Genomic DNA, 16,677 nt, shown 5'->3' on the forward strand with positions numbered 1-16,677 from the left:
ATGATGAGCAACAGAACTTTATGATTTCTTTAGTTTCCACACGGCAAAATTTGATGTGAGTGCAATTCTATGTTGGAATGGTCCTATCAAAAAATCATTCTAAAATGATGCTATGCATGCATTTAAAAGCACACACAGTAAGTGTTAATTATCATGTACTAAAATCAACATTATATTAATCACCATTGCATTAAACAAATTTCAGTAAACAAATAGCTCCTTACTCTAAAGTCATTCCTGAATCAGTCTGTTAAGAATAATGTCTGCACATTCGTGAGCTATTTTAGTAGAGAAAGCCAAAAACATCTCAGGTGGCATGGTATATGTTTCTATAAACATAATTTTGAAAAGTCAGCTGCTATTTTTCCCAGGGTTACATTCAAGGAGCGGGAAAAGGCTAACTTGGTTGTCAAGGAATCTTTTTGACACACGACATGAATATTCACGCATGCTGCAATTCAGCTGCCATCTCATTAAACCAAGTAAATTATTGAGTAACATTTTCTACACTAGGAAATGGGTATTTTGACCTTTTCTAAATATCCTAAATATGGTGAGACTGCAGTTATATCTTTAAAACAAACATTTCTTATTTTACTAGATTTGTTATAGATTTCTCAAAGTTATTTTACATGGTTCAAGGCAGAGCTGTTACTTATAATTTACCTACTGGTCAAGATTATGGTTGTTCTGTGAATAACAGGTAAGACTCATGAGGTAGGCATTTAACAAAAGACAGAAGAAGATTTTCCTAAAGAGTGCCTCTAACAATTATAGGAAGAAGGGAGACAAAAATAAACCCAAGGGCCTGTAATTCTAGCACTTGGAGGCTGAGGCATGAGGATCACTGAGAGTCAGAGGCCAGCCTAGGCCAGCCTATGCCAGCCGAACAATGAGGCTCTGTCTCAAAACAAAACAAAACACCTGAGTAAGCCAAATGCTGCCTGGAGCAGTGTAACTGCACCTTGAGTACAGAAGACTGACTGAGAGAGCAATACTTTATATGCACAGTCCCCTTGACAAAAGGGAAAAGAGCATTGCCCCAAGTGAAGAGATGGGCTCTGTTCGCAGTTCTGATATTATCTAGCAGTGTGGCCTGTTGATGGTCCTTCCCATCTCTGGGTTTAATGCATTAATGTGTGAAATGAGAGTGGTGGGTCTCATGAGGATTTCCAAGTCCTTTCCAGCTCTAAACAACAGCCAGATTTAAAATGGCCATTTGCTTACCTTTCTCCAGCCCGTCAGGCAGGCAGTAACTCCAAAACCACCCAAGTGTGCGTGTGGCAAGGCAGAAAGGTATGGACTAAGCCCATGCTCAGCTGCTTGCACCGGGGTCTCTGTTCCGTACTTTCTATGCACATTAGAGAATCAACACAACTTTTGATCTCCAACTGAGAGACACCACTCATTACAGCAGCTATAGAAGGTCCCAGGGGTCTACTATTGGCAGAAGGAAAAGGAGTGGGTGACTACCCCTTATCAAGGAAGCACTAAAACACAGTAAAACTGGGGAGTATAGATATCAAGCAAAGCATCTAATCTTATATAAAAGAACACTAAATCTCTGACAGGAGAACTCACTGGCCCAAAGATACCTATCAAGCTCATGTGAGTGACTTGGGTAAATACTTGAGCTTTTCCACCCCATGTCAGTGATCTGCTCAACATCAAGATCACAGTTCAAAATGGTGTCACTTGGGCACAGTGGTGCCTGCATATGATTCCTGCACTCTCAGAGGCTAAGGCAAGGGGACTGAAGTTGGAACCCAGCCTGGGCAACCTAGTGACTTTGTAAGACCCTGTTACAAAATTTTCAAAAAAGAGAGGTGGATAGGAAAGTAGTTCAGTGTGAAGGTTCTGAATTTAATTGCTAGTACTGAATAAAACAAAAACCAAAAACCTCATGTTAACTGATCTGGCTTTAAGACATAATCTAGTAAATGAGGTAATGGTTCTACTTGCTTAATTTCAATTTCAGTTTTCATATTAAAAAAAAATACCAAACACAACTGAAGTGGACTGAGGGGAAAATAACCTGTTCCCATAGTACTTTACACCTTCCAATTTTAAGCAATAAAGAAAGGATAAAATACATAAGCACAAATGTATAGCAAACACCCTTTTAAACCAACTCCCCACGATTCCCTCAAACCTTGAGCTTAGGTTCAGAACACCATGAGGTTCCTTACCATCCCAACACAGAAGAGGACGAAGAGCAGTAGCCATGGTATGTCTGTGCAGCAACGGTCTTCCAGGGGCTTCCACTCTCGTTTGGAGCTCTAAATTGCAAAAACCAGAGAGCACAGTAAATGTCACGTCCTGTTAAAATTAGAAAGGCACACATATACCAGTCATATTTATGTCCCTTCTTTGTCAGGCAGGTTTCTATAGACCCTTAATACTGTCACCTTTGAGGTGAAGTTCATCTTACTTCCTTGGCCAGCACCCTTTGACTCCACTCCCCACTTCTTCCTGGCCAGGCGAAGTACTGAGATCAGTGGTCTTCGGATATTTCCACTACAGTATCAAACATGCTGAATTGCTATTCTCAGCAGTCACCCTGTGTCCCCAGAAGACAGCAAGTTATCATTTTCATTTCTCAACATCTACTACACACCTAAGGGTTATGATGTGTTCTCACTCAGGACTTTTTAAAATGAACAAATTTACAAATAAACAAACTCCTCTGATCTTGTCTTTGTGTATCCAGATGGTAGGTTTAAAATTACACACACACACACACACACACACTTTTTCCCCTTTATAGAACATGCTTTCTTCTTCTGGAAAGGAAGCCTATCAAAATGAATTTCTAGCAGCTGTAGGTTCTTCTAATTCAAATAAAATTCAAGAAAGGAATATTCAGTTTTTCTGAACTAGCTGAGCAATTCCTAAACTACCATCTATGGATTTTCACTCTGCTCCTAGAAAATATATACAACAAGGGGGTGGGGGTTTAGCTCAGCGGCATAAGCACCTGCCTTGCAAAGCAGGCGGTCGTGAGTTCGATCCCCGGTACCCATAAAAATGAAAAAGACAAAAAAAAAGAGAAAATATATATAATAAAAGAGCTTCTAGATAAAACACAGATGAACTAGAAAGTTTCTAGAAGTTAATTTGCAAAGTACTGACTGAAATTCCAACTCCTCTTTTTCTTACTTGCAATAGACTTAGTTTATCAGTTCAGCTCGTATAGCTTTTCAATTAAAATGTAACTAAACAAATTATCCTTAAATTGGGTTTTCTAAAGAACAAAATATCCTTGGGTCTTACACCCTCTCCTAGAAACAGGACACACTAGGGAAAACTTTCCTGCAATTGGAAGTTTGAGACCTCTAGTGGTTTCCATGACAAGATCCAGGAAGCTGTCTGGAAAGCTTTAGGAAACGGTACCACCAGAAGGAAGCTGGAGATAGTGAGTCCTCTGGTAAAATTAGTACTATACTTAGAGTACAATCAGGCTTAATTCTACCTTCTTCTTAAACAGCAGTTTCATACTATATGTCCTGTGATAACCTGATGAAAGCTACAGATTCCTTCCTTATAATATAAACATATATTACATCATTTTCAAAAAGTTTAGGGAATTCAGACTCCAGGTTAAGAAACTCAACTTTGAAACAGTTGACAATCAACATGGAGGGCAGAGAACTGAGTTACACCACTCCCTCCTGACTGCTAAAGTGTTAACCAGACAAATGCCTTGTTATTTCCTTGTATGTTCAATTGTTAAAACAAAAATACTCAGCTTGTTCCCAGACACCCACACAATAAAACAAAAGAGCACTAGTTAGTCATGGAAAAAACCTAGTCCCATGATGATAGCATTAAAAACCAAGAATGAGTGGGCAGGTTTTTTCCCCCACCAGAGGAATGCAGAGCAGCGCTGTAGCACGATGGATAAAGGACTGTTCTCTCCTTGGTCCTGTCATTAGTCAGCTAGCTACATGGCTAAGTAAGTCACTTTATTTCTCTGGAAGGAATTAGACTGGAGCTTAGGTTTCTCCAATTCTAAAAATCTATGATCAGGAATGCACTTTTGTAAAGATAAGCAAAACAACTGCAAAATAATTTGACATTATTGCTTGTGTTATTCAAATGAGAACATGTGAATTACAGTCTGCATTTTAGAAGACAGTAGCTCACAGTGAGAATAAAGAATGTTTCTTTGTATTAGATAATTTCAATGCTGAATAATGCCCATTATAGTAAAATTACTCACAAACACAGAATCTGTATACCTCTTCAAAAATCATTATATTTACTCTGTGGTAATTTATTAAAGCAACTGCAACTTTAAAATACTTTATCTTAACAAAGAATAAAAATGGCAGGAGAAGCAAGCCTCAGGTTGGCTGAGTAGTTTCTTTAACTGTAACTATTTTGTTAGTGTTTTTTTTTTTTTTAATCTATGCTGTTTGTTAATGCTTAAAATTTCATCCATAATATAAAGAAGAATTTCAGTCCTGGGAATTAAAATACAGTCAGCTTTTAAAGAATTCAACACAACTTGCCGTGGGCCACTTCTGTGCCAAATACATAGAGAATCTCTCACTGTAGATGAGAAAGTGGGAAGGTGGTAGGGGTTATACATACAAAAGTATCAGAATCCAAAGTAGAATGTAACACCAAAAAGATAGTGTGGCCACCCTCAGTCCAACAAAGGCTCCCTGGTAGTGGAGGCGGGGGGAGTGGCTCACTTCATAGGTTGCCTATGGATAACATATGAGCATCAGTCACTTAGTAAACCCTTAATCCAGTTATTATTGCTTATCAATATTCTCTTTTCAGTAAATCTTTTCCCTATTGCTAAAATACCCTTTTATCAGGTGGCCCTTTCCATGAAAAGGAATTTTTTAAAAATCCCTTCCCTTCCCTTTAGACTTGTTAAAAATTACTTAATGATGATATATTTCATTTTAGCTATCATTTTTCATCCTGCCAATGGTCAGATGCCATTAACTAGGCCCTAGACCCATAGTTTTATACCTACTGTCTTTTGCATTCAAAAGAGGTGATACTTACATCACCACTTTTTCACAGATAAAGAAACTCAGGCTCAAAAATTAAATAATCAGCCTAAAGTTTTACATTTGGGTAACAAAGATTTGGAACCAAGTTTGTGACTCCAAAGCCAACTCCAACGAAACTATTATATCTTCACCCTGGTCAGTGAAAAGCAATCACCTCCTCTAATGTTCCCTCACATTACAAAATGTGGGAACCAGCCAATAACTCAAAATCTTATAAATGCAAAGAGAGTGAGTGAGATGTATTATGAGCCATAAAATTTCACAAGTGAATTGAGAAACCCAACAGTTGAAAAACTGTAATGATTTTTTAACAAATGTAACCAAGTAGCAACTGGATTTAATGTTGTTTCTTCTAATTAAAGTTCCACATAGATCTAGCAAAAAGTAAAACATTTTCATAAGTACTTCTTAAATGCGATTTTATGCCTGTCAGATTGTATGTGAGATTAATTCATGCTGTCAATAAACATCAGATCTTTTTGCCTTCGAAGAATCATACAATTTAGGAACTAAAAAGAATGAAAATAATCATGCAGTCCAAACATTGAATAGGAATGACTGAGACTCAGGAAAGGAGAAAGGACTCATGCAAAGGGAATATATTTACTTTATCCATCCTATTTTATAGAACAGGAAACCAAAGTTCATGGAAAATTATGCCTGAAACCTAAATCCTCAAGTGCTAACAGAGATAGAAATGATAAGAAAGATGTCAGGAAATGCTATAAATTTAAAAAATAATAATAAAAATAAACCTGGTAACAGAGATAAAGAATGCCTTTCTCAGGCTTATTGTTAAACTAAACACAGCCAAGGAAAGAATCAGTGAACTCAATAAAAGTTCAAACAAATACTCTAAGTGAAACACAAAAAGAGTGGAATTTTAAAAATCGAAGTAGAGCATCCAAGAACTGTAGGACAGTGTCACATGATCTAATGTATTTCTAATTGGACCCCAAGAAAAAGAATACAGAAGAGGAAGTACTGGACGAAATAATAACTGAAAATTTTCCAAAAAATAGGAAAGGAATTACTGATGTAAGGAGTTAGCGAATCCCAAGAAAGATAAATAACACACATCCTTGCACCTATTTTCAAACTGTTTAAAGAAATCAAAGATACAAAGATCATATTGAAGTCAGCCAAAGAGCTTTAAAAAAACATGTTATATTCTTGTTAGAAATCACGCAAGGTAGAAAACAATGGAATGATTAAATTTCTAAAAGGAAAACAAAATGCAAACTACTATCCTAGAATCTCCACTAATAGGAAATGTTTCTCAGAAATGAAGACCTTTTTGGATTTTAAGCTGAGAGAATTTATTAGTAGATGTGAACTATAAGAAAAGTTAAAGTTCTTTAATATAACCAGATATCAGAAAAATCTGAAAGTATAAAAAGAAAGGTTGATTTCCAAAAATGGCCAAAATAAAAATTTGAAATGTTCCATAAAATTTGTAAATATCTATACATAAAATAAGAGTGTCAATATATATACTGTGTGTATAATAGCATTACATTATATGGTCTTTTTGGTTGTTTTTGGTACTGGGAATCAAACTCAGGACCTTGTGCTTGCCAGTATATGGCCTTTGTGCATATTCATATACAGTAAATAATCTAGGAGTCAGAATTACAACTTGTAATATATGTTGGACATCCTCAGTTCAAAATTCCAAACTCTGAAATGTTCCAAATTCACTTTTTGAGTGCTGATATAGTACTTTTTGAGTGCTGATATAGTACTACAAGTGAAAAACTCTACACTGTAAAACTTTCTTTCAGGCACAATAATATTAAAAATGAATAAAATTACCTTTGGCATATGTATATAAGGTATATATGAAATATAAATGAACCTCATGTTTATGTGTAGGTCTCATTCCCAGAATATTTCATTATGCAATATATGCAAATATTCCACAATTTACAAAGATCTTGAATGCTCTGTTCCCAAGCATATTGGAAAAGGGATATTCAATCTGTACTACAATGGACTTCTAAGTCAGACTAGAGCTGGCATCTACCTCTTATATTATATTCATATCCTTAAACAGGAACAATGGTTTAACATCTTCACATTGTTTCCTACATTTTGCATAGCATACATATCTCCTTTTCTTAAATATCTAATTTTGCAGCATCTGTAGTTTCTACTATAGAGGTCATAGTGCTGTTCAACTGTATAATAGACTCCACATCCATGAGCCATAATAGCTAAATCCAAGGCCCTGTAGAGAATCTGATACTTTGTAGGGATATCTAGTTTTTAGGAAAGAAATCTGTAAGAAGTTTTAACCTAACTTTTTATATATGTACTTTTTATAAATGGTACGTTTTAACCAGCTACTCGTGACACTGGAGGACGTCAGCAACTACAGGGCAGAGAAGGTGAGCCAAGACCAGGGAGCAAATACATAGGAAAATGTCTTCCAGACTGAATCTAGTTCACAGGGTTAGGCAGGGAAAGAAGGACTAGGGATATATAAAAAGACCAGACAGGCAACAGCTACAATCCAGACTTAAGATAAAAAGAATTGACCAGGTCTCAAACATGGAGGCAAACAGGGTTCAAAACCCTAGGAGCCAGAAGATACTCAAGAATATCTAAGGGTAAAAACTGTCCTCCTTTTGATACTCTGTGCCTACAGTTTGTGGACTTTCTCTTACGACGAACAAAGTTTGCCAAAAGATTCTTATAGTAAGATAATTATTCCCTGATACTCTTCATCTCCCCTTGATATAGTAGATTTTTGTAAGCATGGCTTCAAAATTATGAAATACGTGCTCAAAAAAGCGGTTTGATTTTCAGATATTTCTTTAATTCTTCAAATAAGCACGGAGCACTGTGCAAAATATTAGAGATTCAAAGACAGGTAAAATAGTTCCTGCCCTCACTGGGCTGTTGCTTACTGGGGGAGACATAAGCCAATACAATGATATTGCAGACAATGACAAAACGGAGACATGAAAAGATACCATAGAAACAGAGATGGGGCACCATCCAGAAAACATTTATGAGATCTGTTGAAATCACCTCATAAACTTTTCCAGCTTGTATTCTGAGGCAAACACTAAAGTGATCCTGCAGTGTCTGAAACAGAATGTGTTGTTTGCCCCAAAACACACTAAAAAATCTTGCTAGCTCTGGAGAATATTGACTGCCAAATAAGAATTTTTCCACTGAAAAATGTCAAGTAGTAAACAAACAGAACACTAAATTTTTTTAATCAGTTATTTCTCACTTTCCATCAAGATTTCTTTATATACTGAAATATTATATAGCTTCATTTAGGAACAGGTTTTGGAAATAAAGAAAATAGCTTCCTTCTAACACAATTAGTGCAGGGCTACATTTACTAAGCTCCTATAATATTTTTAAATAGATGTCATTGGTGAGATACCTACTAACTTTGAACTAAGCACCATCTGGTTGTATATATTACTGCAACTTGAAATTTCTGACTTGATAATAACTCCCTTGTTATTCCCCCAAAGTGATCCAAAGAACTATTTCCTCCTACATTCAAAGCAACAATAACAACAAAAATGGCAATGTGGGTGGCTGATGCAAAGGAAGAAAAGTAGTATACAGACAGGGTTAAACTGCAAACAGCAAGGAGCAAGCCTATGTCCAACTTTACTTGGGTGCAGTTCACAACTATACCACTACCTCTATGCCTTGGTTTCATCAGTTTGAAGGTATACAGCTATTCATTATTGATAATAAAATATGGAGGCTTCTAATTTTAAGCAGAATCGAAATTATCCTTGTAATAAGGCTACTGACAAATGCTTTCTGATAGGTCAGCAATAAGAATTCAACTGGTAGCCATGAATTGTACATAACCTGAAGCAGAAGCATGCTACCATCACATGTGCTTAGATCTTCACAGCAAAGCTTCATTGCTGACGCCTTTGAAAAGTCCAGTAGTGAAAAGTCAATTATGACGATGAAGGCCATAGCAAGTTAATATGTGGCTTCTCATTCAGCACAGATTCCTAGAAATGTTTTGGGGTAGTGTGGAGTAATTTGTTGAATAGTCTACCCTCAACTGTATTTTTCTTAAACAGCACAGTCTCTATTTCCTGAATAAACAGACCATTTCCAAAAATAGACTCATAGCTCCACAGCTTTGCTACAGTTTTCCCTTCTCCATCTACTCCTGTGCACTCAAAAAGCCACTACATTCACCACTGAATTCATCTGTCTCCAAGATCAGTCTTCCACACAGTGGTATGATTCAGCACACGTGTGGCAGACACTGGGCTAACTGTGAGAACTTTATTTTGCTCCTGCCAATTTGTTTCACACAAAAACCTCCAGTGTTGAAGACAAAATAGCTGTACACTTAGAACCTTCAAATCTCGAAGGACTACTGCTTCATTAAATTCCTCAGTATGCTTCTATTTGCACAGAGTAGTAACAAAAGAATAAAAGAGCTGATGTGTATCAATTTTGCCAGTTTTCAATAGAGCAGACATGATGAAGCTGGGTAGCAATAAAACATGGGGGCTTTCAGCCTTCTGTTCATTGTACCTACAAATAAAACCCTGTAATAGGATTTTTGAAAGACATTACCTGTCCTATGGGAAAGCTCTGTCAAGGACGTGGAGTGTATAACTACTTACAGTTGCCGTAAGTAATCCGTTTCATTTGCTAAGCCTGGTGATAGCAATTTATATCGGAAAGGTAAAAGTAAAAGCATAGTTTCAGCGGGCAGTTAAAGGTAATAAGATACATTGAGTGGAAAGACACAGGCGTCTGTGTCCAATTGCTTTTCTTAGTTCATGAACTTTATGCTAAATCACAAACATTCATCTGTTTAAGGGAAAGGGGGAAATGCTAAGGGCAGCTGTTGCATGAGTTACGTATTTACACGGTGATAGGAAGATCACAGGGAGACATGCTGCCAATGACTTCATTCTTCCTTCAGTTCCACTATAAAAAATAATCGTGGCTTCGTAGACTTCTCAGTGACTTTCTTGTATGTGGCACATGGTAATTACAGGGCAGAGTTAAGCCAGCTCTGCAATCCAGCTAATAATAGCTTTTACCTCCATCATCATCACCATCCAAATTACACATACAAGCCTTGCCTGCAATCCACATACAGGATTTCTGAGCTTGTCTTTCTCTTAAATCAGTGGTAAACAAACTTTTAAATTTAAAATTACTATTTAATTTTCCACAGTTGCATTTTTATGGGCTTCATAATGTCTCATCACATCTTATAAGCGTCAAAACTTTACTGCCTGATGATACGTGGGCAGACTGACAGGATCAGACTCTACTTTGCAGTGTCTCCTAGTGAATGAATGATCAAATAGCTTTTGGACAGTCTCTCAATACAGCCTCAAAGAAGTCGTGTACAACAGACTATACATAATCAATTTCCTGACTTGTCTTGTTATATTATACATAATTTTTTAATTGCATCAGTATCCAATATAAGAATCTTACTCCACCCTTATATGATGGAACACATAGGAAGAGACTTATAAAAGGGAACATAAGATTACACCAATCATAACATAGTAGATGTGGCTAGAAATGAATAAATGTATTTTAATAAAAATTAGGTATTATTTTAGTCAATGAAGATATTCACAGCAGTTATGCCAAGAAATAAATATATTTTCACTTCTATGGTAGTGGCCTAAGAATTCTTAAGTGAAATAAATACCTCCTGTAGTTAAAAAAAAAATTTAGGAACCCCCAAAACTTGTATTAGGTTCCCTTCTTTTATGCATCAGTGTGTATAGTCACTACCACAGTAATTATCATTATATAAATGTCTCCCCAGTTGATATGCCTATTTTTTGTTTAAATCAGCAAGCAGGATTGTTTATAGAAGGTACCTAAATATTCTTCAAATGAGAACCTATTTGATGAAAAACAATATGTACAAAATCTCCTGCTAAACTGAATATATGACATTTATTTTTCCCACTTTATGGTGCATCTGGGGCCAGGAACTTGTTGACTGTGTTCTTTGCTACCCACCATTAGTTGAAAAATGCATAGCACGTAGTACGCTCTCAGTAATTATCTCATAAATGAATGAACAGGGCTAAATCTCTTGCTATTGGAATAGCATGATGTTAAAACAGATCTGCATGATATCATTTACCTAAAAATGATTTTGCATTGCAGTTTTGGACTAGCGTTTCCAAAGATGTTTGCTAATGGGTGGTATGAGAATAAAATTCTTATTTAAGTAAGTTTTGGAAATGTTAATAAAGTCTAGTCTTTTGTGCATGATTACTTTGAGTCTTTCTTGGGAAACACTCCAAACCTTATTTGGTCATCTATACACTGGGAAATTTAGATGCAGACAATGCAACCTCTTTCTCAGTATGTTTCCAATAACCAGAATATATGAGTTCTGGGCCAGGATAATACTCCCACTGAAAAACTAGTGCAAGCAAAGTCTGGCAGCACTGGTGAAGGCTGCTGATACTTAAAGGAACATAAATTGGCTAGTCCAAGGAAGTAATCCATTATAACAGCTCCACATGATATGTTCAGTGCAGTGCTATCTATTATGAGAAATAATTAGAAATTAGACAATAATAGAAAACAGTTTAATACAAGAATGGGATACTAAGCAATGAATAAATAATTATGAAGATTGTATAGTAACATATCAAAATAATTTCAATAAGAAATTCCATCAAAGAACATGACATGAGCCAGGCACAGTGGGGCATGTCTGTCATCCCAGCACTCGGGAGGCTAAGGCAGAAGGACGGCTGTGAGTTCATGCCTAGCCTGTGCTATATAAGCAAGTTCAAAGCGAGCCTGCACTACATAGCATGCCTATGTCTCAAAATAACAAAGACAAAAACATGACATGAATTTTCATCAATCTTCTAGTTATATGGCTAAGTAAAATAGCATATGCAAATGTAAGAGTATCAGAAGAATGTATAATTATTAAATTGATTCATAATACATTTTCCCTTGCTGATTTTCAATGTTATTTAATTATGGGAAAAATAAAATATTGGCTCTTATTTCTCCAGATTAGTCTTTCTCTACTTCCTTGGAACTACATCAGCTATAAAGAGCTACAGTATCAAAACTAACAAAAATGTTTAAGTCATTCTATCTACTTTAAACTTTATTAGAAACCTGTCTGCCAAAAGCAATGCCCTGTATCCAAGTCTTGAAGAATGCTGCACAGGCGATGTCACAGAAGTAAACTGGTACAATCAGGAAGAGGAATTCAAATCTGGGTTCGAATTCTAGCTCCTCTTCTTCCTAGGAGTACAATCTGCTGTCATGATTGCCTTCCATGTAAGGTAGGAATGAATATCCTGTTAAAGAGAATTAAATTTCTAGCTAAAATTAGGCTTTAAGTCATTGCTAATGTACTGTTTCCAGTATACTGTGAGGAAAATCTTCCCCATAAGGTATAAAAGAAAGTGAATTCCCATAGTCATCTCAAACATCTTTACCATGTGTTGTACATATTCTAAAACGTATGTCAGAAAAGTAAAAACTAAGTTGTAAAGGAAATACAACCAGAGGGAATAAACCAGTACACAGATGGGCAGTCAACTGTGGTAAAGAAACAAATTAATAGCAATTTTCAAATGTAATGCGATAAGAAATGAAAGCATTCCTTACATCTTAACTTTTCTCTCAGTTTTATTGAGGTATAACAAAGTAAAAAATTTGTACATACTTAAGGTAGGCAGGGCCTGGGTTCAATGCCAAGAAGAAGAAGAAGGAGGTGGAGGAGGAGAAGGAGGGGGAAGGGGAGGGGAGGAGGGGGAGGAGGAAGAGGAGGAGGGGGAGGGGGAAAAGGAGGAGGAGGAGGAGAAGAAGGAGAAGGAGGGAGAGGAGGAGGAGAAGAGGAGGAGAAGGAGAAGGAGGAGGAGGAGGAGAAATACACTTGGTAATATGCCTAAGTCACACAGCCATCAAATTCTACAGCAGGGACATGAAGCCAGTAGTTGAGATCCCATGGTCAGCATATTCCACGTAGATGTTGCATATGGAATGATCTCTAGTAATTAGGAGGGAAAATAGGAAAATAAGAGGCTTAAGAATTGCAATAAAAATACTCCAGTACATTCTGTGGCTTAATTGATCTGTTATATTTTTACATGTTTTTTTCTTGTAGGAAAATCATAGACCATAACCAGGAATAAGGTATTATTAAATATTTTGATTTCAAGGGTAATTCCTAAATGTCCAAACACTACTCTTGATATTTGAAAAAGTACCCAATGTGATGTTTAATAGGTAGAAACAAACTGTTGTTTTTTCTTGGCCATCTGTAATTTCTACGTATATTTTATAAAATGCTTGTTTATAGTTCAAAAAGAATAATATGTAAAATGCTACTTTACTATGAAGAAATCACATACCAACACTCATCAATGAACGAGTAATTAAATACAAAGTGGACCATTCATACTGTGGACTACAACGATGTAACAGAAAGAAATAAAGTCAGGACACAGGGTACAACATGGATGAACCTTAAAAACGTAAGTGAAAAAGCCAGATACAAAAGATAATGTCATCTATGTGAAATGTCCTGAATAGGTACAACTATAGAAAAAAAGTGCTTGGGGAGCACTAGGTGAGAGTTAAGAAAAATTAGAAAGTGACAACCAATCAGATGTAAGTTTTTTTCTAAAACTGACTATGGTGATGGTTAGTACAGCTATGTGAACATATCAAAAAGATTTCAGCAGTACCTTTTAGAAAGGTATGGAAATTATCTCAGTAAAATTGTTACATTATATAAAAGGGTACAATGATCCCTTATGTTTGGAATTTTCCTGATTTTATGACAGCTCCATGTGAACACTTTTCATATAGATACCACAGCAGGTGTACCAAGATGATAATAAGAGGACCTTTTATTAAAGAGGTGGGTAATGAAAGCTAATGAACAAAATCATTTTTCTAAGATATGACAAGTTACTAAAATAAGGTTATTTTCACAGCATATTTCAATACCTCTGTAGGTGACACAAAAGGAAAGTGTGAATAAGGTTACAGAGAACCAAAATATTTCATAAAATAGATCAAAATAGAATTAGCAAAGTCATCTTAAGGAGACCAAAGGTCATGCATGTCACTAGACTGTGGTATAAACACTGCCATGGAAAAATCTGAATTGTCAATAAAAAGGGACTGGCTGGGGCAAACAAACTTCCCACTGTTTACCTAGCACATGTGAGGGTATGTTCTCTGTCATGTGTATTGAAAAATAAAGGTTTGAGAGAACAGCCTTAGTACTGTCCTGGGCAGGGTGACAGCAGCAGACTCTAACTGCTGTGCTGTTACTGCTGAACAGAGAACTCAGGCTCTGGAGCTGGTCAGACAACCCCTCTGATTCCATGCCACCAGGCAACCATGTGACTGTTCTCTGGCTTCCCACAAGTTGACAAGCAGTGTATATAACTAGAGAAAAATAAAACTACAGAGCAATGGAGGCTACTGTATAAGAAGGGAGTCTGGAAAAAAAATATATACACATAGACTACTGCTAACCATTGTTATCTCATAAGGTGAGATCAGAAAGGACATTTCACATGGATACACTAAAGTACATTTCTTAAAATAACAATACTTTCTATTAAAAGTAAATTTAAAAATTCTTAAATCATCATAATCTCACTTTACCTCCATGCTATTAAGCCACAAAATTTTTTCCAGTCTTCATGTAAATTAAATCTTTCATAAATTAGTTTCTGGGTTGACACATGTGTCTTACAGTACTGTTTTACATGAATCTACTCACTAGAGAAGGATACACATGCTAGCAAAATGATGAGTCTCCTAAGCCCTAGGGCTTAGGGAACTAACTGTAACGTCAACAACACTCAGTAAAGCCTATTAGAAGCCATTACTTGGCTTTTCTGGGTCAAACCTAAGTCACACAAATTCCCTATTCAAACTGTAAGTGCAAAAGATATTAAGAACTATCATTAAGAACACTGATAGAAAACTCCTCCCAGCACTTACAAACAGGCGCTCCTGGATCTAAGACTGCTTTTGAAAGCCAAGAGGTTTCCCCATAACTATCAACCTCCAACATTCCCTGGTCCTTGAAAAAATTAAGATCAGGGAGGAACCTCTAGGAACATGAGCATGCTATAATCTGGGCCCTAAATTCACCCATCTGTGTTTCTACCTTCTAGCAAGTGTAAAGCTAAAGGTCAGAGTACCCTGCAGCAGGGGTTACTGAAGAGCTTGTTAACAGTTCAGCATCAGATAACTGGTTGGCCTTCAGTTATTCTAAGATCTGACCACTTGGTTATGTGCAAGTGACTGCTGTTAGGATGATAGAATAGCCACAAAGTCTCAAAATCCTGCTTTTTGGTAAAATATAACTATCAAAAATCTATCACATATGCCTGAAGCAGAAAATCATACAGAGGCTTCAAACATCAAACTGACAGTTTGATTAGAGATTACAGACCTTCCCAACCTTGAGATTCAAAGGTCCCATGATCCGTGAAGGTATTCTGGAAATATCACATCACATCAGAAGTTGAATTAAAGAAGTCAGCTAAAAACCTATAAAGTGACTAAAGAACCACATAGAAAAAGACTTTAAAAACCCAAATAAGAAGGAACATCAAATCATCAAAGAAATAGCTCTGTAAATGACAGAAACTAAAATTGTTCTTAAAACCAATCAAGAAAAATGAATGTTAATGGACCAAACTGGAATAAATAAATGCTCTAAAAACACAAACATCTGTAAATCTCCATGCCCAATGAGTCATTAAAAAGTTCCACTCATAAGAAACCATTTTTGTCTACAAAGGTAAGCCCCAAGCTCAGACAGATCTTGACTAGTTTGTATCCAATTATGGCAATCTGTCTTGCTCATCTGGTCCTTTATGGGTCTGCTGTAGGCACTTTTGCCATAAGATTAATCTTCGTTTATCTCTTAAAAGTAACCAGGTTTTCCTCTGTGTACTTCTATCCTATACTATGTCAACTGTTTTTCTCTGTAGTGCTCAAACTAATGATTCTAAATCACAGCTTTCAAATAACTATAAAACTTCTAACAATATCACTCCCATATTCATAGTCTTCAGTTCTCTGGAATCCAATTAAATCTTACTTATTTCCATAAAGTCAATCTAAGAGTTGACTAATCTAACAGAACTTAAGATCACAAAGAAACAATCCATTTTAAAACTGGATTACTAAATGACCAGCTACCATAGTAGTAGTCACCTACTATTAAATGAGAAGTACAAGCTCCTGAAAGAAGCCCTGTGTCAACAACGTGAGTCTTCATGCCTAGAAACTTCCCTGACAAAATCATGACTGCTTGGGCATTGCAAGATGCATCCTTTGCTACGGGCAGATTACCTGGGTCATCCTGGGATCTTCCAGACACAACTCTTTATGCTCCTTACCAGTGACTCTTCTGGGTGAGGATGCAGCTCACATCTGTAAGCTGGGGCGGGGGTGGGGGAGTGGGGGTGGGGGGTATCCCGAGGTAGCTTCTGAGCATGCTCAGCCAACTACTAAGTGTCAACTGTATGTTTCTTCTCCTCTTGCTCATGAACTTGCTTAACTGGTAACTTGAGACAGGTCATGGTGGAATTTACAAGATAGAAATCTACAAATCTGCATATTTTTTCCTTCCCTGAAC

The 16,677-nt window shown here is 36.5% G+C and overlaps 1 protein-coding gene and 1 long non-coding RNA gene across 4 annotated transcripts in view; both read right to left on the reverse strand.

Annotated features, from left to right (window-relative positions):
- Slc44a1 (solute carrier family 44 member 1) overlaps positions 1-16,677 on the reverse strand; it is a 181,593-nt gene that overhangs the window by 133,637 nt on the left and 31,279 nt on the right. For all 3 annotated transcript variants that reach the window (XM_063224411.1, XM_063224409.1, XM_063224407.1), the window contains exon 2: positions 2,190-2,279. In XM_063224411.1, coding sequence (XP_063080481.1) covers positions 2,190-2,279 — 90 coding nt within the window. The remainder of the gene's footprint in view (positions 1-2,189; positions 2,280-16,677) is intronic.
- Positions 2,281-16,453, reverse strand: LOC134470393 (uncharacterized). The gene is made up of 2 exons (XR_010039247.1): positions 14,685-16,453; positions 2,281-13,050 (listed from the first exon to the last, which is right to left on the reverse strand). It is a non-coding gene; the product is annotated as an uncharacterized LOC134470393 (long non-coding RNA).

Source organism: Cavia porcellus, unplaced genomic scaffold (genome assembly GCF_034190915.1).
Source record: "Cavia porcellus strain 051 isolate PalLab524CR breed Dunkin Hartley unplaced genomic scaffold, mCavPor4.1 scaffold_1, whole genome shotgun sequence".
NCBI lineage: Eukaryota > Metazoa > Chordata > Mammalia > Rodentia > Caviidae > Cavia > Cavia porcellus.